Source organism: Heliangelus exortis, chromosome 3 (assembly GCF_036169615.1).
Source record: "Heliangelus exortis chromosome 3, bHelExo1.hap1, whole genome shotgun sequence".
Taxonomy (NCBI): domain Eukaryota; kingdom Metazoa; phylum Chordata; class Aves; order Apodiformes; family Trochilidae; genus Heliangelus; species Heliangelus exortis.
The window spans coordinates 13,935,399-13,962,405 of NC_092424.1; the positions used below are offsets into that span (position 1 = coordinate 13,935,399).

General features: G+C 46.7%; 1 protein-coding gene across 2 annotated transcripts in view; it reads right to left on the reverse strand.

Moving 5' to 3' along the window:
- Positions 1 to 14,475, reverse strand: part of MDGA1 (MAM domain containing glycosylphosphatidylinositol anchor 1) — a 142,064-nt gene extending 127,589 nt beyond the window's left edge. Inside the window, exons 1-2 of one of the 2 annotated variants that reach the window (XM_071739355.1) lie at positions 12,066 to 14,475; positions 11,645 to 11,884 (exon numbers count right to left, since the gene is read on the reverse strand). In XM_071739355.1, the coding sequence (XP_071595456.1) occupies positions 11,645 to 11,771 (127 nt within the window). In that variant the 5' untranslated portion in view covers positions 11,772 to 11,884; positions 12,066 to 14,475. The remainder of the gene's footprint in view (positions 1 to 11,644; positions 11,885 to 12,065) is intronic. The other variant, XM_071739354.1, reaches the window with a different exon arrangement.
- Between the last annotated feature and the right edge of the window lie 12,532 nt (positions 14,476 to 27,007).

Consider the following 27,007-nt stretch of genomic DNA (forward strand, 5'->3'; position numbering starts at 1 on the left):
GGATGAAAGTCCTGAGCTGCTTATCATTTGACCAGCCAGAAAACAAACTATTATTGTGCTATTTTAACCAAAGCTGGAGCTTAGTTTCTATGGGTAACATCTTCAGATGTAGCTACAAGATTCAGAAGTCTGACTATCCCATTTTGAAAAACAATTTAGAAACTTAATCACAGCTAAATACAGGACTTGTCTGTGCAAGGAGTTATTCAGAAAAGATTTTCAAAATTCAAAATTAAAGATTAATTCTAGACCTGTTGTCTAGAGGTTCTCTTTCACAACAGCAAGCTGCATTAAGCCAGCTTACATTCCTGCATGACAAGCTATGCTTGCTTGAAAGACACTAAAGCAGAAGAAAAACCCTGGCATTTCTCTTGTTAGAATTAGCAGCTACTGGATTGCAGTAGCTAAGTTGCTACAGCCCTCAAGCTTCATATTGCACCCTACAATAATACAGCCAGTTAGATTCACAGGATCACTACCCAGCTGAACAGGAGAAGTTGAGGACAAAGCTCTTACTTTGTGCCCTCCAGAAGAACTCTACAAGCTGGGCTGACTAATTCAGCACATACACTAATGAGCAGCTGACAAAGACTTCTGTCCCCATAGAGCTCAGATCCTCAGCCCTGAGCAAATGCCAACTGTACCCTTACAGCCAAGGCAAATAAGACATGAGAACAGTCAGATACTGGAATGGTCTCCCAGGAGAAGTGGTGGATTCCCCCACTTCGGAAAGTTTTAAGTCTCTGTTTTACAGGGTGCTGAGACATAGCCTATAAACAACAATATTAGAAGAGTTGGACCAGATGATCCTTGAGGTCCCTTCCAACCTGAAACTCCTTGTGCTGCAATCCAAAAGCAAGCATGAACCTGATCTAGGTGCTCCACAACTTACTTCTCATGGAGTCCAGCTGGGTACGTTGTTGCCAGGTGAGCCCAGGTTCAGGGGGCTCGGCACACACAGCAAAGCCCACTCAGGACAGGACATACACGGCTGCATCACGGGCCAGGCAGAGCTCCACAGCTACAGTGGGATCAGCCACGCAAGCTGGTGATCTAAGATAGCTCAAGAGTGCACCCACAAGTTACAGTCCTACTTTTGCACAGACATTGTGTACATGCAGCTTAAGTCAATGTGTGTGCAAAACCACTTCCCTAATCCCGCTGTCTCATAGCAATGGAAAGCTCCTGTATTTTTATTGAGTTTCCAAGTATTCCTCGTTTGTAGAGATACAGGGAATAGCAAGGCGCTGTCTTTCACTGTCTTAAAATGGGAATCCTCTAACCTGTGGCTAACATCATTGACCACTTCTGAGTCCAAATTTCCAGATATAAGGTCCTCTTACTCAGCAATTATTTGACGGCTGCTCAAGATAATCCCCTTCTCAAACAAATACTTGTGAATTTAAATTACTCTAAATATAGAAGAAAAATCTTTCAAAGACAAAAAACAAAACAAAAACAAAACGCCCAAAAAAATCAGAACACAAATCACTCACATAAATTTCTTTCAGCCTTCATTAGCATTTGGGAACAAACACTATAGAGATTTCTTCTTCCTGTCCTCATACTTGTAAGAAAAATAGGAATATGGCTTAGCACATACTTAAAATATCAAAACGTGTTAGAATATTCAGACTTTTCTTTTGCTTCTTCAAAAGCTGTGCTCTGTTCTGGCATCGAGCCCTGTTTTAGAGCCATAGTTCCACCCTCATTATCATAACTCTCCTCTGTCCCAGACACTGTCCCTCATCATGTACCTATGATATGGTGCCCTGTTTTTCAGTCCATGTCCCATATCTCTGCTTCTTCATGGCAAACTCAGACTGTTTGTCCTTCCCTCAGGTACAAGCAACAGTCACTTAATCTCCTCCATTCACAACAGCTTTTCATAGTAAGAAATAATATTTCTTTGATGAGGTGCAAAATAATTTAAATTGTTGCAGAATGAATCAACAGATTCCAGAATGAATCCGGTGCTGTACCTCCCTCAGAGCAATTTTGCAAGCCACCTGCAGGTTCACAGGGAAAAGCCATGCATGTACTCACAATTGAAATATTTCTCTTTCTCTCCCAGTGTTGTACAGTAATGCTCAACTTCTGGAAGACTTCCAAAAGATGTCCTAAAATAAAACCTAACTAGTGAACAAAGATAAACTAAATCAGTAGTGAAAGACAAACATGGTTTTGTTTTCTTATTAAAAAAAAGCTTGCTTCTGAAGTAACTGGATCAGAGCATATTTTCAATGGCTTATTCCCTCTTTATCAAGGATGTATTTACCTTGGATCTATCAGCCACAGGGATTGCACTTAACACCAGCTGCGCTTTACCAGAGACAGAAGGATGGATAAAACTTTGCTGATGTTCGATTCTCCATTCTGCCACTGGCAGAGCACTTAATCTCCATCTCATTTCCCCACATGCAGAGGAGAATAACTGTAGGCAACAGAGGCATTGTAAAGGTGGAAGTTCATAGTTATTACAGTGATGGGAAGCCCATAACCTTGAAAGAAATCCTACTTGTGCACTCCAAGAGGGGACTTTCAGGGCTGAACAATTGCAGTGGAAATGCCCCAGACCAGTTTTCTTAACACCCCATCTGGATCCACTTGACTGTCAGGGGAACTCAGCTTCTCATCCCCAGCTGCCTCTTGCTGCTCAGAGTACTTTTATGAGCCTAAATTTCTCACATTTCTGCTATTTCGAGGGATGCTCTGCGTCAGAATAATCTGTTTATTAAACTTAGTGAGAGACAGTCATTCTTCACTCTAATTCTACAAATGCCTCTTCCACCATGCAAGGCACGGAACAAGAACCAGAAGGTGAAATGGCATTTGTAAGCAAAAGCCATTTTGCCACGTTTCTCAAACATCTGTCTGAATCACAGCTTTGTTTTTCCTTTTTATTTCATCACAAAAGCACACAAGAGATGCACAAGATTCCCATCCACATTTATCTTAAAACAATTTATGCCAATTAGTGAAGGGCCATTTGCTTCTGAAGCAGAAACATCAACAGCAAGCAGCTACTCCTGTATTAAATGTCCACCTGCAGACATCCTAAAGCCTTTCTCACAGCTTGACTTTAGCTTTCAATGTTATGTCAGTTCTTTATGTGACATTTGCTAATTTTTCTTCAGAAACTGCTGTTCTTACTGCACCTTTGTCAATTGCTATCCTCACTCTGCCATGATTTCCATTTACATGAACCCAGCAAAAGTATCTGCATGCTATTTGTCCTACACTACAGCTCACAGCAGAGAGAAGCCACAAGCCAGCACATCACAGCCAGATGGGTTCTTAGTTACATCAGTGATACCTCCCTTATAAAAGCTAAAGCAAAGGAATAGCAGCCAACAACCACGATCACAAGTAATCTGCAGCATGAGTGAAAGGTGCAACAGGAAAGCCAGAGAAACTGATAAAAGCTGCTTGAGATCCTTGCTCACCACCTTGCTGCACCCTTGCCCTGGAGGTCTGCATCCCAGCACAGAGCTGTGGCTCACAGAGCCATGCTGGTGACTACGAGTCACCAGGCCACTGGCATCACTGCTGTCCCCAGGGGGCTGCCCTGCCTTCTTTGCAAGTGCTGAAGTGCATAAATGCGTCCACGCTGCTGTTCATCACTAGCATGATACTAAGAAAAAAGAGTGTTTCACAGGGGCATACAAAAGGAGCATCATTCTCAGAGGAGTTTAAAGCACTACTAGACCACACAGCTCTCAGAAATACAGCCATACAAGCATACTCTGGGGTAACCATATTGCCTAGTCTAGAAAAAGAAGCAAAAAGTTTAAAGAAATAATTTCTATTTAGCCGTCTCTCTCTCTAGTTTCCTGGTTAATTCCAGGCATCTCCCTTTGCCAGCCATAGACCAGAGTAAGAGGTAGTAGTCGTCAGAAACTCACCAACATGGCCATTTGCACCACTGATGTAAAGAGCTTCTTGTAGGCAGCCACAATGGTCTGAAAACAACATTGCACAACTAAGGCAGGGCCCCTAAGCCATGTTTTCCTGAGAGCCAAAGTACTGGAATCAATCAAACTCCTCTGCTGTGACACTCTCAGCTCTGCTGCCTCACAGAGCCAATGAGATGTATTGTTGCAGCACTAATGCCCTCACCTGACCAAATCAGAGGCCCAGGTAGCCAGAAAACACCTTGCTGTCATCTTTTCTCCTCCTTCCAGAGCAAGGCCATGCACCAGGGTCCCTCTTCTCTCCTATCTGTTCACATGCTTTTAATTCAACCTTCTTTTATATTTTTTCTCTAAGCAAACAAACAAGCAAAACAAACAAAAAACTCAAAACAAAACATAAAATAAAAACAAACCAACCAAAAAACCCACAAAACCAAAAAAAAAAACAACCCACAACCCACACTATAATAACAATGAACAACAATAAAAAGGCACCCTAAAACACAACCACACAGATATATTATTAAAAAAAAGAAATGGAGATTATGGTTGAAAAGAACCTAACTCGGGATCAAGCTTGCACTCACTTCATTGTATGATCCTTGATGAGAAACGAACAAGAAGCTCCTGGAAGCACAGCCCTTTCCCATCCCACAGGAGCATGACAAAGGGGGGAAAGAGAGAATCAAGAACCCTTTCGGCCTCACCCTGGTCCTCCGGGAAGATGGGCAGGGGAGGTTTACCTCAGCTCCCGCAGGGAGACACCGGAGAGGAGGAGATGCCCCCGTGCACGAGGCCGCCGAGCCGACTCCAGCCGACCCCGCACGGCCCACCCCGACCCACGCCTGTCCGGCCGGGACGCAGCAGCTCCCACACCGGCACTTCGGTTCGCAGGGATTCTTTCCTGACCATGTCCAGGACCCCCCGCCTATGCCCTCCACGCGGGAAGGGGCGCACCCCCGGGCACCCCCCGCCCGCTGCCGGGGCGGAGCGACACCTCCCTCTGCCGGGCAGCGGCGGAGCGGCACAGCCCAGGGGTGCTCCCCCGCCGCCCAGGGGTGCTCCCCCGCCGCCCAGGGGTGCTCCCCCGCCGCAGCTGGAGAGCAGCCCACAAGCAGGTGGGTGAAGGAGAGGGGCAGCTTCGTTGCCCTTTTCCTTGGGCGGCAGGGAAAGGAGAAGTCGCCTCTGCAGCCGGCATGCTTCACCTGGGTACATGTGAGGAAAGCAAGTGGAGAGTCAAACATAGAATCATTAAAGTTGGAAAAAAGTGGAGTCGAAGCCTTCATTTCAAAAAACACCTGGCACCAGGCAGGAAACCTCTCCGACCCTCAACAAGTCTGGTCCCAGCTAACCAATTGGTAGCAGCCCTTCTCTGACTTAACTTTTGTTGAGCCAAGTTCAGCTGATGGATCTCCCTTTCCTGGCTCTACTTCTCAAGTTCTTTCTTGGCTCTGTGATGCAGTGCTTTTGATTGTCAGCTCCATGGGATATCACACATTTAATTTCTTCCTTTAAACTCAATGCAAGTGCCTAGCTATAAAAAACAATCCTCTGTTGCTCCTTCAACCCGTTCCCTCAAATAAAGGACAGATGAAAGATATTTTTCTTTTCAAAGCAAATACTTTGGGTCCTAACACAGTAGAGCCCTCACCAGTTAAACATGGGAAGAGAGATGTGAAACATGCACTCTCCTCTCCCACCTCTTCGCTCTGGTGGATCCTGGAGGCCCTGCCAGACCTTCATTCTGCCGTGCGATGACAGTGACATATCCCTCCCCCTGCCTACACAAGCCTGAGGGACCTTGGCACATTTTCCACTTCTGAACCTGTACAACAGCAGCAGAAGATGATTGGCAAAAGGGGTTGGGGCATGGGCACTTGGTGTGTTCACCTTGACTGCTTGAGAGCAGAAATGGTGTCAAAGTTTTCTTAATAGCTTCAGTCTACATAAAGCCTGGGCTACCACATTGTATTACCCACGTTGTATTACCAGATACAAGTACACACAGCATCTCTGAGAACAAACCAACATTTTCCACTGTCTCTTATCTGGAAGGTTCATCTCCCCCACAGAAAACCAGCTCGCTCTGAGGATGCAATACAGCAACCCCTCTGCACAAAAAATACCAGCATCTCAACTATGCCCTAATGAGAACTTCACCAGAGAACTCTCTCTCCAGAGCTACACAGGCAAACCAGTTGACTGTGGACTTACCTTATGCTGACTAAAGAAGCCTTTTGCACATACGGTTCAGGACATTTCTGCAAACAGAAAAAGAAACACCCTCCACCCCAAGCAATCTTTCACTAGTGAAAATGCACCTCTATCATTTTTGCCAGCACACTGGCATTGGGCTGAATGCAATTTTCCTCCGACTGCCCGCCTTGTAACAAACTGTAGCCACACAGGCAAATCTCTTAGGCATAGAATATGCTTAATGAACCAAGAGAGCATGTTATGTGTGGAGGGAGGGACTGGAAGCCTGAAACCACACTGTTCAAGCAGAATAGCAGTAACTCCAGTTAAAACATGGGCAAAACAGTAGGGCTTCTGGTTGAGTTACCAGAATGGAAGTCACTGTCCTGTTACTTAAAAATAAGAACAACATCTTCAATAAGTGCAGCATCCCTTGATGTTACTGATGACTTGCTGTCTGACTACTGAACCTCCAAGGCCATCTTCTGCTCCATCTCCCATTTATTGGGAGGCACCTACTATACCTCCCTCCTCTCTCTCTTCAACTAATCTGAAATACATATATGTATTTCAAAAAAATCCAGTGCAAAACTGACACGGTGATAATTTTAAGAGTTATGCTGCTCATGTCAAATTATTCAACATCTGTCTTCATGTTCCCACAAAAATTAGCATAGGATGGTGGTTTCTGATGACACCTATAGTGAAATATTTTGACTTCTACCAGCAAGTTGCAAACAACCTGTCAAGAAGATAATGTCAGTTTTCTAGTACTGCATATTAAAGCCAATTGAGGGCTTATCTGGTGCACGAAGCTACTGACCTGAACAAAAAACATAGGCTCTGGTGTCACAGGAGGGTGAATCTGACACACTACAGCTGGAGAACACCATGGCATGCTGAAGCACAGGGCTGGACAGATTTAATGCCTTGCCCTTAGAGAGCTGAGAAAGAGCTATGCAAATCTTGGACATTCAGTGAGACTACTTCTATACCTTTCCATTACAAAACTCATTCCTGTAACCAAAAGCCTATAGACCTAAACCTATAGCCTATAGCCTATAACCAAAGCCACCATAGACCTAAGGGCTAGACAACAAAGAGAAATGGCTAAGTACAAATTGCTCACTGAGTACGTGTGTGTGCTTATATTCACACACCCATTATATAGACGACCACTGTGCTCATACATCACATTTTCAAAACAGAATCATCCAAACAATGGCTCACAAGACCCAGCTCCACTGCTACTTTAGCCAGGGGTCTGCTCACCCATTTATGAGGGCAGAGTTCAGCACAGGGTACGCTGGGATAACATCAAAGATAAAAGAGCTCCATGTCAGGACATCTGTTCACACTGGCAAAAGAGCTACAAGCATGGGTAAGGGAGAGGGACTGATCCTGGTCACCAGGCTCGAGATCAGCATCCGTGCCCCCAGATACTGGCAGCAAGAGATACACACAGGCTACATAGAGGGTACCCAGATATCCTACTTGGGCAATGCTGCTTTGAAAACTCCAGGAAAAGAGGTTTTACTTTACAGGTAAAAGGAGCAGGGAACAAATCATGGCATTTGTATGTGAAATGAAAAAGTGCAGGTCTTTATGGCCTGAACTCAGGATATGTTTTACCATGACACTCCTCCATCCTAGATAGAAGAAAACATTCTTCCACTAGATTTTTTGGCTGCCTGGAGTGGCATCTCACAGATGATTCAGTGTGATGGTGTCTCTTGAAAGAGCAGAGCTTTGCTGGGTCATTTATTCACCACTTCAGAGGCCAGGACAGGACTACTCCATATGGCAAGCGGTTCAGCCCTACCAGTTTCAAGCACCCGAAGTAATGCAGCCCATCCAGCCCCTCTGATGATGGGGCCATGCAGCTTCACCTGCTGCCCAGCCTAAACCTTCTTTTTATTCCATTTCCATCACCTTGCTGTAGCCCCCTCATCACACAATGTGATCACCCTTCCTGAAGTGCCTTTTCTGCAGGTGGAAGAGGAAGGAGACAAAACAGCCCACAGTTTTATTCAGACTGAGAAGTTGCTGCTGGTCAGCTGGACTGTGCTAGTTGCAAGATAACCCAGGTATATTAAGTGCATACTGCACATGGAGTAAGCAAAACCTTGTGGACACTGAACCAGAGCTACATGTGTCCTGAAGTCTGCATGGCTGACTAGGAAGCAAAAGGCATTTCCCTTGAAAACCCCCCATGCTCCCCTTTGAATCTAACAGTCTTTAAGCATTGATGACTCCAAGCCTGGCAGAGCAAGCCCCCTTCCTCCTTACCATTTTCCTCCCTCCATGTAAATTCTGACATTTCCTAGAGATCTATTACAGCTTGCTCCACATCTTCATCAGCAGCATTAATGCACTAGGATTGAATGGCACATGCAGTTTGGGAAATGGGATACCACAAAGGGATAATAAAAGTTGACTCTTTGCTCTCTGCTGAACAGCTCTCTGTATCAGGCCAGCCTTGTCTTGTTGCAGCAAACACAGCTGAAAGGATGGGATCAGCTAATGAGAAGAGGGTTTCAGACACACTTCAGTCATTACAACAAATGCCAATTTATATAACAAGCCTCTTCAGGTAGTGGGCTAAAAGCACCTTGACTCCTAATTAAACTGCACCTCCATTGCAAACACTTCTTTTACAGAAACCCCCTTATACACATTTTATTTATACCATTCATCTCAATAAACCCCTCCAACAACTCTTCTCTCCTAGACAGAGGACTTTTGTGTGCATCCTTGTGAGCGTATTATTTAAAGGGTACATCACATGGATATTTTATCTTGTTTAATCTGATTTAATCTCATCAGATTTACTAAACTAAAATATATTTATAGACCCATATAGGTGCTTCCCCCATTTCCATCACTATTAATATTCAAAAGCAGAAAAACAGATCTGAATGACAATACTCAAGTTCCCATAATTTCTGCATTAAGTGCCATGTGAGACTGACATTCTCAACACAGAACACTCAAGTACAGCTTAAAGCTACGATGAGAGACTAACATTGAGGACAAACCAAAGTAGAGGGGAGGGTAGTAGGACTAGTGGCTAATCCTGCTTTATTTATCCTTGCAAATATAAAAAGTACATGGCTCTGCTTGAGCCATCAGTAGCAGCAATTTCACATTCAAACAGTGCTGGCTGCACAAGGCATGAAATCCGTGCAGGGCAGTGGACTGAAGGCAGGGTAGGGAAAGGCAATATGAAAATTGTTAGTCACTGTAGAACTTTGCAGTGTGTTGATTCCATGAGACACTACTCTGGGCTGCACTTAGACAGCTGTGTATTATGGGTCCTGATGGTTTCCCCTCCCCTACCTCTTCAAACTATCTGCTGAGAGGAGAGAAGAGACTGGATTTCTCCTTTGTCCCTAAGTAAGAGAACAGACAGAAGTCATGTACCATTTTGGCTTAAAAGGGTGCCTTCATCTTAGTGCATGTCTATATAGTGCTCTCTTTTGTACACAGCTTCTCCAGTCTCTGAGGGAAAGAGACAAACATCAGTAAGTTATTCTGAAGATCTAATTTGCCAGCAACTCTATCAAACGCAAGTTCACTGAAGTGGATGAAAAAATACAACAGGCAACCTTCTACATCACAGTTAAGCAAAACTGGTTTTAAGCTCTGCTCCTCTAGCCACAATCCGGAGCAGAGAGGCTATTCAACGTGCTGTAGAATACTACAACAAGAATACTACAGCAAGTGACAGCTACTCTGCAGCAAGCACACTGAGACAAGTAATAGAAGCTCAGAGAGAAGTAGATTACCTGTTTAAAGGATTAAATAATTTGCCCTGACTAGGTTTCTATGCCATAAACTCATTCTACTCCTCATTTTTGCAGCCTTCGAAGGGTAGCACAATTTTCCTCTGGAGATGAAGACTGGGAGAAAAACATACACTCAGAGGAAGAAAACAAAAAGAGAGGAAGCTAAACACTATTTAAAATGCTTATTTTACAAAGAGGACCCAAACTCAAATTAACATCCCAGCCCTCAAAGAGAAAGGAGGACATTGTTTCCATTAACGAAATACATCATTAAAAACTGACCTACAAAGACTTATCCATAGTCAGCGAGACTGAACTGATCTTTGCCAGAGCTCACACAAGAGACTGGTTGCATGCTGTTAAGAAAGGGGGGGCGAGGGGGGGTTGGATCCTCTCACTGGGGTCTCTCTTCAGAGCTCAGAGAGCTTGGCTTGTTGGCGGCAGAGGCATGCCTTCCAGAAGAGACTTTACAGCAACGCACAACTGAGTTGTAAGCCAAGATAAAGCCGGCTTGTTATCAGAGGCAAGTCTTGTGAGTTGCTTTTATTTATTTTTTCCTAGTGTACTGGAAATGCAGATCTTGTAAAGCAAGAATTAAGAGAGGGCTGGGAGAGGAAAAGGGGGGCTGCACGGCTGTCTGAAGTAAATTCCAGCTCTTCTCTGAACCTAGGGCTTGTGCTCGGCTGGGGGTCGGGGTGACAGCCCCAGCCTCTGGCCCCTGCCCTTGGACACTGAAGGGTTGGGGAGCGAAACCTCTGAGGCAGCCACACGAGCTTGTCATTTGCCACCCTGTGCGCAAAAAAGGAGGGGAAATAAGCACCGTAGCAGCAAAAATTGTAATGAAAGAGGGGAAAAAAACCCACACACGATAAAAAAAATCACCGACATCAGCTCTGCCACAGACAACCACCCACCCAACCCTACGATCTGGACAAGAAAATGGGCAGCAAAGTTCAATAGGGTGCAAAAGCAGTCTCATTCGCCGAGAGGGCAGGGACCCCACAGGGGCTCGCCGTGGGTCGTGCCGCGGAAGCGGGGGCAGGGCGGGTGCCGGCCCCGCCGAGCCGGGCAGCACCGCCCCGCAGGCCGGCGGCAGGGAGCGGGATACCCCCGGCGGCAAGGGGAACCCCCGGCAGCAAAGGGAACCCCCGGCAGCAAAGGGAACGCCCGGCCCGGAGCCCGGCGCGGCAGCGGCCGCCCTCCTGTGGGCTTCCCACCCCTGCCGGGGCTCCTGCGAGGAGGCAAACCCGCAGGGAGAGCGCGGGGGGCGGGGGGAGATATGTCCGCCGTCCCCCCCGGCCCCGAAGAAACTGCAACTCGTGAGCGGCTCCCGCCTCCTTCCCCAGACCGATACCGGCCCGGCGGCCCCGCGGGAGGCGGGCGGTGGAGCGGGGAAGCAGGGCTGGGTCCCAGGGTCGCTCCCCGCAGTGGTTCTCGCTTCTCTCGGCTCCAGGCGCGGCCAGCTCGGCAGCAGCCTCGGCAGCCCTCCCCGACTGCCATCTCCGCGGACTCGTAAACCGGAGGCGGCCGGGGGGTTACGGCGAGGAATTATGAAGTAGCTACAGGCGCTAGAAGCCCTATCGCTGCATAAATCTCCCCGCTCAGGCTGCGACGAGCTTCTCCAGCATCATTTACTTTCTCCTGCAGGTGCTCTTTAACTTTGATCCCATCACCACTGTCTGCGCCCTCGCCTCCCACCACCCACCCTCTCTTCCCCTCCCAAACAGCGACAGCGACGTCTCTTACCGTAAACCCCTTGTCCCCTGCTGTACACCGGCACCAGAGACAGCAATAAAAAACAGATCATCTCCATCTTCAAGGCAGAGCCTTCATCGCCGGCGAAGAAAAGCAGCCAAAACAGCCCAGGCAGCATCCGGCAGGGGAGCGAGGAGCAGGCGAAAGCCTCTCGAAACACCGCCCCATACGCCCCGCGCCGGGCACCGTCGCCCCTCGGGCGGAGGAAGGGACCCCCCACACTGGGGCCGCCTGGGGGAAAAAAATTAAAAAGAAATAGGAAGGGGAAAGAAATTAAAAAGAAAAAAAAAAAAAAAAAAAAAAAAGGAGGGGAAAGGGGATGGGAGGGGAGAAGAAGGGAAGGAAGACGAGAGCGGGGGGAAGGCAGCAGGGAGGGCAGGAAAGCGAAGCGTCGCTTCCCGCTTCCCCCTACCCAGGCTGGTCAGAGATCTCCAGGAAAAGCGGCAGCCTCTACCGCACTCGTACGAAGAAAAACCCGGGGACACGGGGCTGGGGTGCCCCTGGCCCCTGCGGGAAAGGGGGTTTCTTTGTTCAACGGGAACCGACGAGCGCTGCCCGAAGTCCCGCGCTGCCCGAAGTGCTGCCAACTGGGGCCAACTTGGGAGAGTCCTCGCCCTCCCTCCTCCCGACGAGGCTCTGGCCGCAGCCCCAGGAGCAAACGGGGGGAAGGAGAAGGAGGTGGAGAAAAGGGGGGGAAGGGAGGGTGGGGGATAGGAGTCAGTTGCTGAAAGGCGGAGGGAGGGATAGGTGATTCTCTCTCCTCTTTTTCAGATCTTCTGGGGAGGGGATTGTTGTAATTAATCAAATCCAGGAAGGATTTTTTTTTTACTTTTTTTTTTTATATCGGCTCCAACGAGCTCCCCCAGCTGCACTGCATCGCCCCAGTCAGCCTGAAGCATACGAGGAGCAGACAGACCGTGCACCCTCACTCCACCTGCAGCTCAGTTCGGCTCTTCGCCTCCTCCCCAGCCTGCCAGGTCCTTCTCCCTTTAAAACTTTCTCTGATGTTGAGTGTCGGGCTCTAGCGGGTGCTTCGCCTCCACTGCTCCGCCCGTCTCGCAGATGATTTGCAGCTGCAGGGAAGTCCGTCTCGCTCTCCCTCGACGGCTGCCGGAGTTCCTGGTGGGAACTAACAGCGGCTGTAGATGGAAGGGAGCCGACGAGGAGGGACAAGAAGCTGGAGTAAGTTGGGTTACTCCTGCCAGACACCGGCTGAAAACCGCTTGTCAGGTCTCTGCCCCACCGATTTTTTTTTTTTTTCCTGAGGCGCCAAAATCTTCTGCAAAAGTTGCCGGGAGCACCACCGCTCCCCCGCCGATCTCGGGGCGCTCCGCTCCGTCGACCTCCGATGGTGCATCCAGGGCGCACTGCACCGCGCCCCGCCAGCGGGAGTGGCTTGGGGCCGCCTCACCCTTCCCGACCTCCCGGGTGCGTCGTTATTTTCCTCCCTTTTGGTTTTCCAGGTTTTTCCCCTCCCCTCTTCACCATTCATTCCCCTTCAGTTAAAAAAAGAACCAATTAAAGCGGCCATTCTCGGAAGAGCCCTGCCTCCTGCCCCATTCTACGAGCCTCCTCTTGCCCCGGCCCAATGAGAGACTATACCGCAGGGCTGGGGAGAAAAAGAGACTTGCTTCAGGCGGAGAGGTCAGCCGCCAGCACGGGGTCCCTCCACCATCAGGACAGTCGCGGCGAGGTTGGCTTCTCCCGGGTGGGACCTGCGGTGCAAAAAGCCCGGGGCAGCAGGGGACTGAGGCATCTCCTGGTTTGCACCGGCAGCGAGCCGGGGGATAGGGGCAGCGCAGGTTTCGGGGGGAGGAGGGGTGTCTCGTTTGCTGGTGCAAGCGAAGTTTTTTCGGGGGCCCCCAGGTCGGTTGCAGTCTGCCCGGGCTGCCTTGTGCATGCTGCTCGGGAACGGCGGGGTGGGGGGCCTCGGTGGGGCGGAGGTTTCTCTGCGGGCCCTCACCCCGGTGCGTGGCGGCGGGGGTCGGCGGTACCCGTGGGACTGCCGGCCCAGGGCTGTGCTGATGCTCGTACGCCAGCGGGGGAATCTGTGAGTTTCCCCCCGGCCGGGAGGAGGAAGGAGATGCTGCGCGATCGCCCCGGGCATCACCGCCGGCACCAGGGGTCTGCGGCAGCGCCCCGGGATCGGTGATGCGGGGCCCTGCATTGCTACCCCGATCTCCATCTCCTTTGCTCTGGGGATAAAGCAGTGCTTCGGTCGAGCCTTGATCCGGCTCCAGAGCCGGTCCCTGCGTAACTCGGCCACGCGTGGGCTTGGCGGCCCCACACCGCCCCGTCCGCTCCTGTGCCCCACCGTGCTCCCGGCCCTGTCCCGCCGCTCCCTGTCGGTGTCCACTTGCTACGGTAGCGAGAGAGAGGTGCTGTACCCTGGAAAGCCGTACCCCAGCAGGCACTGAGTCACCGTGCAGTCACTCCCTGGAAAAAAATGTAATTTTAAAAAGAAAATATAAAATAGAGAGGGGTATAGCCCAGAGAGCCGCTGGCTGCTCGGCCATGCTCTAACAAACAAGCAATTAATAGATATAGCCGCTAATTACTAAGCACTTACTCCTATTGTAAATGGTGCTCAGCGGGAGAGAAAAGGCTGCACAGGGAGGGGAGCGGCGGCAGGGACCGGACAGTGACCAGCATCCCCTCCTCAGGACACAAAGCAGACGCGTTTCCTGCTGGACCCTGTTCCCTCAGCTGTCAGGATGTTGCCAGTATGAAACTGCTTTTTAAATTATTATTATTTACTTGTTGCTGTTGTTGATTGTCGGTTGGTTTGGGGTTTGTTTTTTTTTTGCTTTTTTTTCCCCTGTAACCTAGTTAAGGGAATATTTGCCAAGAAACTGTGGGGTTCACACTCTCAGGTGTCCTTTCCAAAGATGACTGCATGGAGTGGGGCACTTACAAAAGCACCTTATGTGAGCAAGTTTATTTTTTTTATACAATAAACCCCCATCTAAGAAGGATTTAATCCTTCTCGCAAAAGGTGGTGGCAGCATTAATAAAGGGCTTATGGGTAGAATGAGGCAGCCAGCACTAGGAGGACAGGCTGAGCAATCCTTTTGGCAGGTCAGAGGCAGAAACAGGAGCTGGCTGTGATGAGACAAAGTAAAACTGTCCACTTCTGCATGAAGTAGGCTGAGGGCAACTCAAGGAAACAAGATGAAGAGGAGTTTGCAACTTCATGGTGATAAAGTTGGAAACTTCATGGTGATAAAAAAACCTCATGGAGACATGAGTCTTGATTTTCTACTCATAATTTTGAAATAAGGATATTTATGGGACATTTTGTAGCCTTTCCACTGTTATTCTTTTCAGAGATTCTCATTATGGAATAATGCCCCAGAGTTTGAACAAGTATGAGTTTCTTATCTGGATAATGAGTCTAAAACAATAAATCCCAGAAATGTGCACTTCACCTCTCTTTTTTATGTTAATATTCAATGTATGTGCTCTTGTTTCACTGGTACAAATGTTTATGAAAAATTAATTTCAAAGTAAACTGCAGGAGTATGTGAAACAACCCAGCTTTCTCTTAACAAATAAAAGCCTTTGTGCTAGAAGTACCTTTGAACTCATACAGCTAGGGAACAGGAAAAAAACATGAAGTAAGACTGTGAGCAGTTCATTGAATTAAAGGGAAAAATAATTGAATAATAAATAATTAGAAAGAGCTGTCATCCATCCATGGATATTCTGAGTGAAAAAAAATACTGCCAAATCTCAAGTATATAACTGCATCTGCTAAATAAGCTAATTAATAATCTTTGGTTGAGGCCTAATAAATCATAACATTCTTAACTGTGGTGTTTCCAGTGGGCAACAGCAAGCCAGCACTCCCGTGTACACTTGCTAAGCAATCTACTTTTCATAAGGAGACCATACCCTGTAGTGATTCTACATGTCAAAAAGCAAAGATGAGGAATGTCTTTCTTACCCCCAGGCTGTTTCTGCAAAATGTATTTTTCCCCTCTTTCTGGCTGGCAGTTGGTGTCTCAGGGCACTTCTCAAGACCCCACTTGTCAAATGAGTCCTGTCTCTTTGAAATATTTATACAGACTATGTCACCTATATTTCACAGCTAGGTTAAGAGGTAGGCAGTCTCTGGGACAGCTGTTGTGTTCAAAGGGAGCAAATCAAACATAGCACAATATCACCAGGCAAGAGACGACTGAAAAACTGTGTGAGGCCAAGGTCCAGTTGCAAGAACATTAATTCTCTTTGTCTCAATGTTTTCATGCTATATTTTGGTGCAGTCTGGCATTTATTTCTTTCCTGGGATGATGCAGCTATCTTTAGGCCCAAGTGATCTCTTGAGCTTATAGCCTGACATTTCTGTCACCTTTTTTCCTGCTCATTTGCTTCCTAGCACCGCATCCAAGAATATCTCCAGGATCCCCAAAGTTTGATCTCTTCCTCCCCTCCCATACCTATGCACCCACATGGAAGTAAGCATAGCTCAGCTGGAAACTTTGCTGCAGTGTTTCCCTTGTTCTGGCTTACTAGAAGGGAGTGGCAATACAAGGTTAAGAATGGAAAAGGAGCACAACAGGGCAATGGGCAAAGCCAAAATGACTCCACATGCTGCATGAGAAGTGAGAGCTGAGAAGAGAAAAGCTGGAGGACTCTGTAGCACTGCAGCGGGGATATTATCAGGGAGATGGAAAACAAGGGGTTTCTAACTGCAGCGCAGATCTGCATCAAGGAGCTGAGCACACAGGGTTGCTCCTGAGCTGCTGCTGTGCCAGGCTGAGTTGGGGCAGGCACTGCCATGGTGTGGCACAGGGACAGAGGTCTGATCCAGGCAGTGAGGCAGGGCAGAAAGAGAGCTGAAGAGTGGGAGGTGGAAAGGCAGGGGAAAGCCAGCATAAGGAGAGAGGGAGCCCCGATGGGCTGCTAAAAACAAGCCAGGGACAACAGCACCAAGTACTCAGCAAAGCACAGACTACTGGAAGATGGAAAGTGTGGGTTAAGCTACAGTGACAGGATTCAATCAAACTGTCCAGTGTCTCTTTGTTTAATTGGTCTTCACAGGAAAACTGCAAAGAAAATTTAAAAGTGCTAATTTGTCACTCTGAATTGCTGGGATCATCATCTCTCTGGGGAAAAAAATAGCCCCCTAGCCCACAGTGGTTCTTCCCACCACCCTTGACACTATGCTGGCTGTTGCTTCTCCCTCAGATCATCCTGGTTATCTCAATTTCCTGTATGAAGCTTCCATGATAGGGCTATAAATCCCAAGGGCTCTGCTTTGCTGTCCTTAGTTCTCATCTCCAGGGAATACACCTATGCTGTGCTCACTTTCTTCTCAGATTCATTTTACAGCACTAGTAGTACCTCTGAGCATCTGGTGTATTCTTTGCTTTTTTGATTAGTTCTCCTCATCACAGAGAGTGTTTGGTCCTGAAAGCAGTGATGAAGAGTGAATATACCTCTATTTCTCACCCAAGGTATTCATCCTCCCTGAGTTTAACCATGCTTCCTCCCTCTATTTCCCAGCCTTTATTTTCCTCCCTGACACAGCCAGTCCCAGGGCCTTGCTGGGATTTCTGGCACCTGGCTGCTATTATATTGGATTTTGCTATTTCTGCCTTTACCCAATTATACGTTGACAAACTTCTGTTTCCTGGTTAAGGCTTATGTGAAAGCCATTACAATCCTTTGCCGCTGTGATCTAAATCTGTGGCCAGTCTTCTTTCCTCAGCTCATGTGCTCACACACACCCCATCTCACTTCTTATGCACTACACCCATGAGCTTTTAACATTTTCTACCCATCTCTATGCTTTCATCTCTATGCCAGTTTGCCAAAAATCCTGCTGGTTTTTTTTTTTTTTTTTTTTTTCCTCTTATGCTTTAGGACAGAGTGGGGATGGTATGGGGGCACAGACAAGTGTCTCAGCATCACCAGGAGCATGTTTTTTTGTTTCACTCTTTCTTTGATATTTTTTTTTCCCTCTCTGCCTCCTTCTTCTGGATTCATGCTTTCTTCTTCTTTCCCACCCTCTCCTTTCATGTGTAAAAAGTTAGCTGAAAAACTGCCAAGCTGGTGCTGGTCAAAGGAACTTGTTCCTCTTTTCTTCCACTGCCTTTCATTGCCTCAGCCCCTCACATCTAGCACATCTCAGAATGCACTGGAGAGGGGTGCTTTTTTACATAGAGCAGATACAAAGGGTTTGAGCATGATTCTTCCCTGCTCATGCTCTCTACCACTGCTGTCAAAGGGTGTATTGATTGCAGATTTTGTCAGTGTCAGGCAGATGATCTGAAATGTGTGATCTCTGCCCTCAAGTGGAGGTAGTGGTGCTGGGGAGGGTAAAGGAGAGGATTCCTTCAGCCAGAGGGCTATGTTTGAACCAGTTCTCAGCAATCCCTGAAGACTGTGCTACTTGAATTTCCCCTGAGAGGTTTTAAACACAACTCACAGAATGGAGATGTTTGATTGACATGAGTCATAGGACAACTCTCAGGTGGGACCTTGTTCTTTAGACCTTGGTGGAGACAGCCTTTGGCTACAGACAGCATGTGATGTTTCTTGTAGTCTGACATGAGGAGGAAGCCAGAGTCCCCTGAGTGAGAGTACTCAGGCAAGGCTGTGGGCTCATATGCCCTGAGACCCCTTAGTGATGAGAAAACTCCCCAGCTGGTGCCTCCTCACTTAAATTGCCCAGTGGCCACACTTCTTTTTGTGAAACTCATCTATTAGCAATACAATGACTTAAAATTACATACAAGAAGTTCCTCAGTCCCTGTCCACAGACAGAGCCACCCTCACTTCAGGAAGATGAGCATCTGTGTTATGGATGTAAAAAGGAAGCTGCAAAGAAAACTATTTTTTTCTCTCCTCACTACTGATTCTGGACAACAAGAGCCGGAAGAGATGGTTTCAGAAATACTGAGCTCTGTGCCAGGTGGGCTACAGAAAAGAGCATGCAGTTCAGTGCCTGACACAGCCCCACTGCTTTCTGGGGAACCATACATTGTTCATCAGTCATGCAGCTCTCCACCAGCCTCTCACAGTAACATCACAATGAAAAAACAAAAGAAATCCAAAGCTGTCAGGAGCTGATGCACACTGCCTCCAACCAAATGGCTTGGGCAGTCAGACCTTTACTGGGATGGGCTTTGTTCTGCTCAGGAGAATGGGCATGCAGTCCCCAGCTCACCTGGGCATCACTGCCTGTTTTGGCTTGGATTCAGCCCAGTTCCTGATGGAGGAACAGTTCCTCCTGTTCTTTCTCTGGCAGCTCTCCAAATGTTTGCTATTTCCCTTCCTTACACTACCACAAATCCACTCTCTGGGCCTGACCCATCTTCTCTCTGAAAAGCTTCCTTTCAGGAGAATGATAAATAAGCATCACTCTCCCTGGGTTTTGGAAATCCTGGGGCCAGAGCTCTTGTTGGAAATGCAGTGGCCCCACTGCACCTGTCTCCTCCAGAGCTACTAGAGGCTGGATGTGGACCCTCAGGCTTTAATTCAAAATAACCTGTACGGCCTATTTCACACCTTGCTCTGCTCCCAGCATGTCAGGTGAATACATCAGAGGGTTTCTAGGCTTCAGGAGAGAAGTCAGGGAGCTGCCCCACTGGGAAATGCATGTCTCAATGCCATTGGACTTTCCTTCTTTGGGTCTGGTGAGGTGCTGTAAGTCTTATTCCTGTGGTGGAAGACTCTCTGAGCTCATCTGTGATCAGTCTGGGTTCCTCAATGCTCTTTTAAGTTCCCCAGCAGCTTCTGCACAGATACTGCTTGTATATACACTATTTAATCTCAGTGTTTTAGCCCTGTATGACTAAGGAAACTTGGATGCCTGAAAGTACCAAGAGAACGTGGAATGCAAAATAACAAGGGTAGTTGCCCCTTCTGACTTAATCCAAAAGCCACTGTCTTCTCATAACCCAAATGTAGCCCAGGGTGTAAAAGTAGTCTGTAAGGCTCAGCTCCAATAAGTGATTTTGAGAATGAAACCTCTGCAGTTAACTTGCAGAAAAGTAGTTTACTTGTTGGAGGCTATTGATAGTCTGTGAGGTACCCTTACAAGTTACTATTGCCTCTTCATTTTCAGGTGTTGTAGACCACTGCTGGAGCACTCTTGACTCAAGAATCCAATGATTTTCATCTTTGTTTGTTCACATGTGTATGTTTACATACACATCCTCTCCCCTCACATCTTGTGACACACTACAGCTACATTTTTTAACAAACCACCTGTTCAAATAAAAATATCTTAATCCTTTGCATAAACCCAGGTGTTGCAAGATAAATGTGCAAATAAGATAAAGTGGATTGAGCAGTATCTGCTGAAGGGATGCATTAAAACACAGCAAATTCCCCCTCAGCCCCAAGAGTTGCTGCTCCCTCCTCACCTTTGGGGTGAGTCTGAACCACAGTTCCATGTTGCCTCTATGCTTAAATAAACTCATATCATTAAGGCACAGTGACATCCTTGTTATTCCTCTATAACTGGATCCATTTTAGAAAACCTATGGTGAAAGACTGTTTCAATTTACCATGACTATTTATAACATAAGTCTGGCAAACCAGAGTTAGAAGGGCCATTACTGTAAAACCAAGTAACACAAGATGGTGCATACAAGAAGTAATAGAAAAATACTATTGGGAGGAAATGATAGAAACAACAACCACATTTAGCAACTTGTTTTTTTCATTCGATCTGCTCTAATTATTTTAGAAAAGCGGGGCATGGGGCTACCTGGGGACACAATATAGGTATGTGGGTGTTGTGATGCTCAGGGCTCTGGGGACAATTTATTGCAGCCTTTCAGTATTTAATAGGGGGATGATAATAAAGGCGAGGACAGACTTTTTAATAGGACCTGTATCAATAGGACAAGGAGCAATGGTATTAAACTGAGGGAGGGTAGATATAGACTAGATATAAGGAAGAAATTCTACAGTGTAAGAGTGGAGAAACACTGGAACAGGTTGCCCAGAGAGGTGGTAGATGCCCCATCCCTGGAAACATGCAGGGTTAGGCTGGATGGAACTCTGAGCAACCTGATCTAGCTGAAGATGTTCCTGCTATTGCAGGGGAAGGCTGGACTAGGTGACCTTTAAAGGTCCCTTCCAACTGAAACCATTCTATGATTGTCTTGGAATCATAGTAAAAAGGCACAGTTCAACTAGGAGAGATATTCCTGCCAGCATCACCCATGTCCCTGCTGCTCCCAAGCAAAGCAACAAATGACTCTGCACTGACACAGACAGGTTTTGCTGGCATAGCTGTCTCAGTCATGAATTATAGCCCTGATTAAAAGTGAGTATACGGGAGCATTCCCCTGTGTGAGGCGGGGGCGAGGGGGATGTGAAAAGCAAAGTCAAGCTGTCACTCACCCAAATTCAGACAGCAAGGCAAAGACATGAACAGATCTGGAACAGAGTATTTTATTCTCTAATTTCTCAGTGCAGCTGCAGGCAGACAGCATTACGACTGAACTGTGTATTCCAATGTATAATTACTTGCTTATTAGCTGGCTAACTCATCATGCCAAGAAAGCTAACGGGAATGTGGAGCAAAGACATTTCTCCTCTCCTTGTCTTCCAGACCAGAGAAGACATGACAAATCATACAGCCTGCTGGGAACCTCCACCTCCTCCACCTTTTATAGGCTGGCAGAGGTTGAAGTTTGATTGATTTCTCAGTTACACCTAGTCTTCAGAAGAAAGAGGAAAAGAGCTAATCTTGCTAGCCTGGTGCTAGAGCCAGGGACTCTGACGGCTGTGGCTATTATGGCTTCCAGAGTGACGTGCTGGGCAAGTGTGCTTGACCAATGACTTCACACTGAGCCATAAAGATGTTGGGAGCAATTGGTTCTCTCACACACCATTGTTCAGTACCTGACAGAGAGGGGGGAATATAAGATAGAGCATCAACCTGAGGTAAAGCCAAATACAGGACCACTAAAGTCAAGATAGGGTTTAATTTACCAACTGTAGAGGCATCATTTTAAAAAAGCTTGAATACAATAATAGAATCATTTTTATTGCAAAGGACCTTTAAGGACAAGTCCAACCATTAACCTACGTCTACCAAGTCCAATCCTAAACCATGTCCCCAAGCACCACATCTACACTTCTTTTAAACTCCTCCAGGGATGGTGATTCAACCACCCTCCCAGTCAGCCTAAAATGTAATCCCCTCTGTTGCAATCTCCCACTTGGTGCTCACCCAGTGCTGCAGCGTTTTCCTGCACATCCCCTCATGTCCTGAATGTTTCACAGTCACCAAAGAAGTTTCTCCATGCTGTTCCTCAATGCCTACACTCAGTGAAGGATGAAGCAATTCTCCCTGCTAAAACAACCCCTGCATCCAAACCCCTTCATCCAGGAAACCAGATGAGGGCTTTGAGTAACTAAAGCAGACTTCCCTATCAGCAAATTCAAGCAGGAAAATAAGTGGAAAATAGCATAATTTTTTCATGGAACAAGTAATTCATAGATTATGGAGACACAAGAAAAAGCTGCTGGTCTGACCTCCTAATCAGGGTGCATTGTGAGGAGCAACCTCCAGTCCTGGTTTCTGAGGAGCCAGTAATAAACCATTCATTTGTATCCCATCAGGATACACAAACTGGTGTTCTGTAGGAACAATATGCATTTGGGATCAGATTTACAGATGCTTAGTAGCTCTCAGATATGCAGGTAAACTACAATATCTGACTTGCTGGAAGGTTTCATGGTATCTGACACTGGCACTGATGAACAAATGCCTCTGATTTTCCCACTCTGATTTTTCCTGGTGTTTGGCATCAGGACTGACTGAGACAGGAACTACCTTTCTACCCCCGTTCAGGAGGGACTGGGGGAAATAGCAAGATCCAAGAGAGAGGAAGCAGCCAGGGGAAGCCAGCACAGGTCAGACTCAGGAATTAGTGGGGGCAGGCAGAGAAAGGATGGGGTGGGAAATGGCCTGGGAAAAGGATGAAAGAGGGACACTGGGGCAGCTTGAAGAATGAGGACACAAGCAAGGACCACTGGAAAGATGGTGGGGACAAATATTTTACAGGAATGAAGAGATGCCTGTCTATCTGGAAAATGAGTGTTGGCTGATCAAGAAATTACCAATAGAAATTTCTCATATTAGCACTTTTTTTCCCTCCTCACTTGTTGTGCTAGAGAATTTCCATTTTCAAACAGCAGTTCTGCCTTTATCATCCCTGATTTAGTAAATTGTCTCTTGCAGAAGCAGTGTCTAACCTACCTTTATTTAAGACTTTGAAGGATAATGTGTTTATGTGGGACTCAGAAATGGTCGCAAAAAAAAAAGTGGCAGATGCTGCTAACACATTAAAACAGAGATAATGTACATTCTTTTAGATCCAAAATATTCCTCTTCAAGTAACTTAACGCTTTCAGAAACTACTGTATTGTCAGTGAGACCTAAATCTAAAATGTTGAAGGAGGGGGAATTTTACTGTCTTTCTCCTTCTTTATTCTGTTCTTAACAGGGATCAAAATCAACCTTTCAATAAGCCTCTCTTTGTAGTCAAAATAGAAGGAGGTGAAGATACCTCTATAATCAGAGTTGGCTCAAGGCTTATCAGCAGGCTAGGCAAAATTTAATTTTGCAGCCCAAGGATTTTCTCTTCACCCTTGGGCAGACAAAATTCAGCTGTGTGGCAGCAGCAGAGTGGGTGTTTCCCAGGGTGTGTTTCTCTTTTTCTACCTTCTTGATACTGCACAACTTGAAGGGAAAGGCTGTTTGCACCTACTGCATCTACAGCCATTTCCATTTCTTCTGGCCTGGACAAAGTGGGCTACTAGTTGCCCTAGACAGCTATCACCTTTGGCAGCCAACAGCTTTTCCTGTGCCTGAAACCAGTCCTGTCTGTAATAAGGTAGAGAAACTTGTATCTGTACAGCTGAGCCTGGAATCATTATCTTACAGCTGCAAATGTAGTCTCTTGCTTAAAAGAAAGAATGCAGATAATTGGGTTATCTTGTATACAACAAATTCTTCTGACCTATAAACTGTAGGCAGTACACATGAGGAGATCTCACTGTGTCAGGCTGGAATCAGGGGCATTGGGAACAGGGGTAGCTTACTCACCTCAGCCAGGAGAGAACTTCTCCTTTGCCCTTAGCACACACAACTAAACTTCAGAGGATCTTGCCATTCACACATACATCCCCTCCCCATTTGAGCTTCCTGGGAACACAGTTAAGCTGATGATTTCTAGTGAAATCAACAAGAAAGGTAGAGGGCATCAACAAAATCATTAATAATTTCTCTCAATTATAATCTAGTTTTCTCAAGTACAGCTGTTGCTGAAGCCTCCAGCCAAAATTAATGATATGGAAAATCTAAAGGACAATAAACAGTATATTTGTGAGCTAGAGGGATGTGAACAAACAGTAAACAAAAAGGAAAATGTCAAAGAGGTTAAATCTTTAATAAAGTACTGCTCCAATATAATTTCATAAGCTCTCCTTCAGATATTTCACAAATATTTTCCCTTGCTTTCAGCATCAGCCTGGTCTTTTTCAAGCCAAACACTTTTCACAAGACAAAATTGTAGAGGAACCGTAATGGGCCTTTAAAAGAGAAATAGATAGTACATTTTAAGAGCAATAACACGAATTCAAGATTACACATTCCTCACATCTGCAATTCCTCACTCCTCTTGGGTTCACAGCCTGCCCTGTGCTCAGCACAGAGCTCAATGGTGTTCAGTAGCTTCTGCTGTTTACAAAGTGAACCATGCAGGTAAATTTTGCAATTGTGAATACCAAGAGAAATGATATACACACACATATGCATCCACCCACATAAGCTCAGAGGTTAATATTGATCTAAAAATATTTTGCAAGGCAGAAAGAACACAAAAAAATTGTCATCAGAGCTGTTGTAAGACAGTAGCACTTAATGGGAGTTTTTTACTTCTGGGAACATTAGCACAGGATACAGTCTGTGTTCATCTATCCACACTGGGCAAACACTATTTGCCTCTTTTAAAGTACTTTATCAATTGCTTTGGGATATATTTTGGCTTGAATAAAGCAGCCAGCAAAAAAAGGCACATTTATGAAGACAAGGAAACCATGTTTTCTAGGCCTGATTTCATGTTATAAGAGCATTTTTGTGATTTTTGAACTTGCTAAGAGTGACTCACAGTGTAGAATTCTAACCCCCAAGACACAGAGGCAATCACTGATGAAGAAGAAATGCTTGATTCCCAATATCTAGCCTTGTCCAAGAAAGCCTGTTGGCTGTGTAATGCAAACTAACCTGTTCCAAGCATCAGGGTTTTTTTACTTCTTGGCCCAGTCCACACCTATACACACGTCCACTGGGGGGAGAGAGAGACAGATAGAAAGAGAAGGAGGGAGGAGGGAAAGGCCACATCCACACCTATCACTGGCTGTTTGAGTAAAATAGCCAATACATGGAGCTGGAGTTGGATAGAGGTGGGATTACTCCCATGTTCCATCATTTATGAGCAGTCCTGGCTAACCAGAGAGGTCCCAGTTGACTGGAGTTTAGAAAATGTGGCACACATTTTCCATAGGAAGGGCTGGATGGAGGATCTGGAGAACTACAGGCCTGTCAGTATGACCTCAGTGCTGGGGAAGGTTATGGAGCAGATCATCTTGAGTGCCATCACAGCACATACAGAACAACCAGGTGACCAGGCCCAGTTAGTGTGGGTTTATGAAAAGCAGGTCCTGTTTGATCAACCTCATCTCTTTCTATGACAAGGTGACCTGCTTAGTGGGTGAGGGGAAGGCTGTGGATGTTGTCTATTTAGACTTTAGTAAAGCCTTTGACACTTACCCAGGGCATTCTCCTGCAGAAATTGGCTGCTCAGGGCTTGGGTGGGTGTACTCTTCATTGTGTAAAAACCCCTCTGGTCGGCTGGGCCCAAAGAGTTGTTGGTGAATGGAGTTAAATCCAGTTGGTGGCTGCCCACAAGTGGCGTTCCCCAGGGCTTAGTTTTGGGGCCAGTCCTCCTTAATATCTTCATCAAGTGATAAGAAGATTGAGTGCAGCCTCAGTAAGTTTGCAGATGACACCAAGCTGGATGGGAGTGTTGAGCTGCCGAGGGTAGGAAGGCTCTGCAGAGGAACCTGGACAGGTTGGATTGATGGGCTGAGGCCAACTGTATGAGGTTCAACAAGGCCAGGTGCCAGGTTGTGTCTTGGGTCACAACAAACACATGCAACACTACAGGCTTGGGGAAGAGTGGGTGGAAAGCTGCCCAGCAGAGAAAGACCTGGGGGTGTTGGTTGATACGTAGCTGAATACGAGCCAGTGGTGTGCCAAGGTGGCCATGAAGGCCAACAGCATCCTGGCTTGTAACAGAAATGTTGTGGCCAGCAGAACCAGGGTGGTGACTGTCCCTCTGTACTCAGCACTGGTGAGGCCTCACCTCAAGTACTGTGTTCAGTTTTGGGCCCCCCACTACAAAAAGGACACTGAGGTGCTGGAGCATGTCTGAAAAACAGCAACAAAGACGGTGACAGGGCTGATGCACAAGTCAGGAGTTGTTAATCTGGGCAAGAGGAGGCTGAGGGGAGACATTGCTCTCTACAACTACCTGAAAGCAGGTTGTAGCAAAGCAGATGTTGGCCTCTTCTCCCAAAAATATAACAGGAGTAAATGGCCTCACATTGTGCCAGGGAAGGCTTAAGTTGGATATTAGGAAAATATTCTTCACCAAAAGGGTTGTCAGGCACTGGAACAGGGTGTTCAGAGAAGTGGTGGAGTCACCATCCCTGGAGGTGTTTAAAAGACATGTAGATGTGGTCCTTAGGGACATGGTTTAGGGTTGGACTTCGCTATGCTAACAGCTGATGATCTTAAAGGTCTTTTCCAACCAAAATGATTCCAGGATTCTATGATTCTACTCTGCAATCCTCCTGTTGAATGGCAGCTGAGATCAGTCCAGAACCATAAAAAATAAAATACTGCACTGAAGATAAAAAAAAAAATAGGGCATGTTTTAACCAGCTGGGACAGGGAAAAATAGCTATAGATTCTGGTGGGAGAAGCAGATGGCAGTGAATTATGAGAACAGGGTGCTGCTGATGTTGCAGCCACTGCTGCAACTGCCAGAGCTCTGTTCCTTTCTGTCTGACCGAAGGGCCTCTGGGCAGCCAGAGATGAGGCAGACTCACGTGTGTTGTACAGGAATCTCTGGAGAACCCCACATTTTCCCTTTTATTTGTGTCATTCTTCTTCAGGGTTTGAAACGAGCTGTGAATCCCCTACTTCCTATGAGCACCCTTTCCCCTCTCCCTATTGTTCCCAGTGTCTAAGCTGCCCTGATGAGCACAGCACAGCTGGATGGAGTCATGCAGGAGGGATCCCTACAGTCTCCCAGC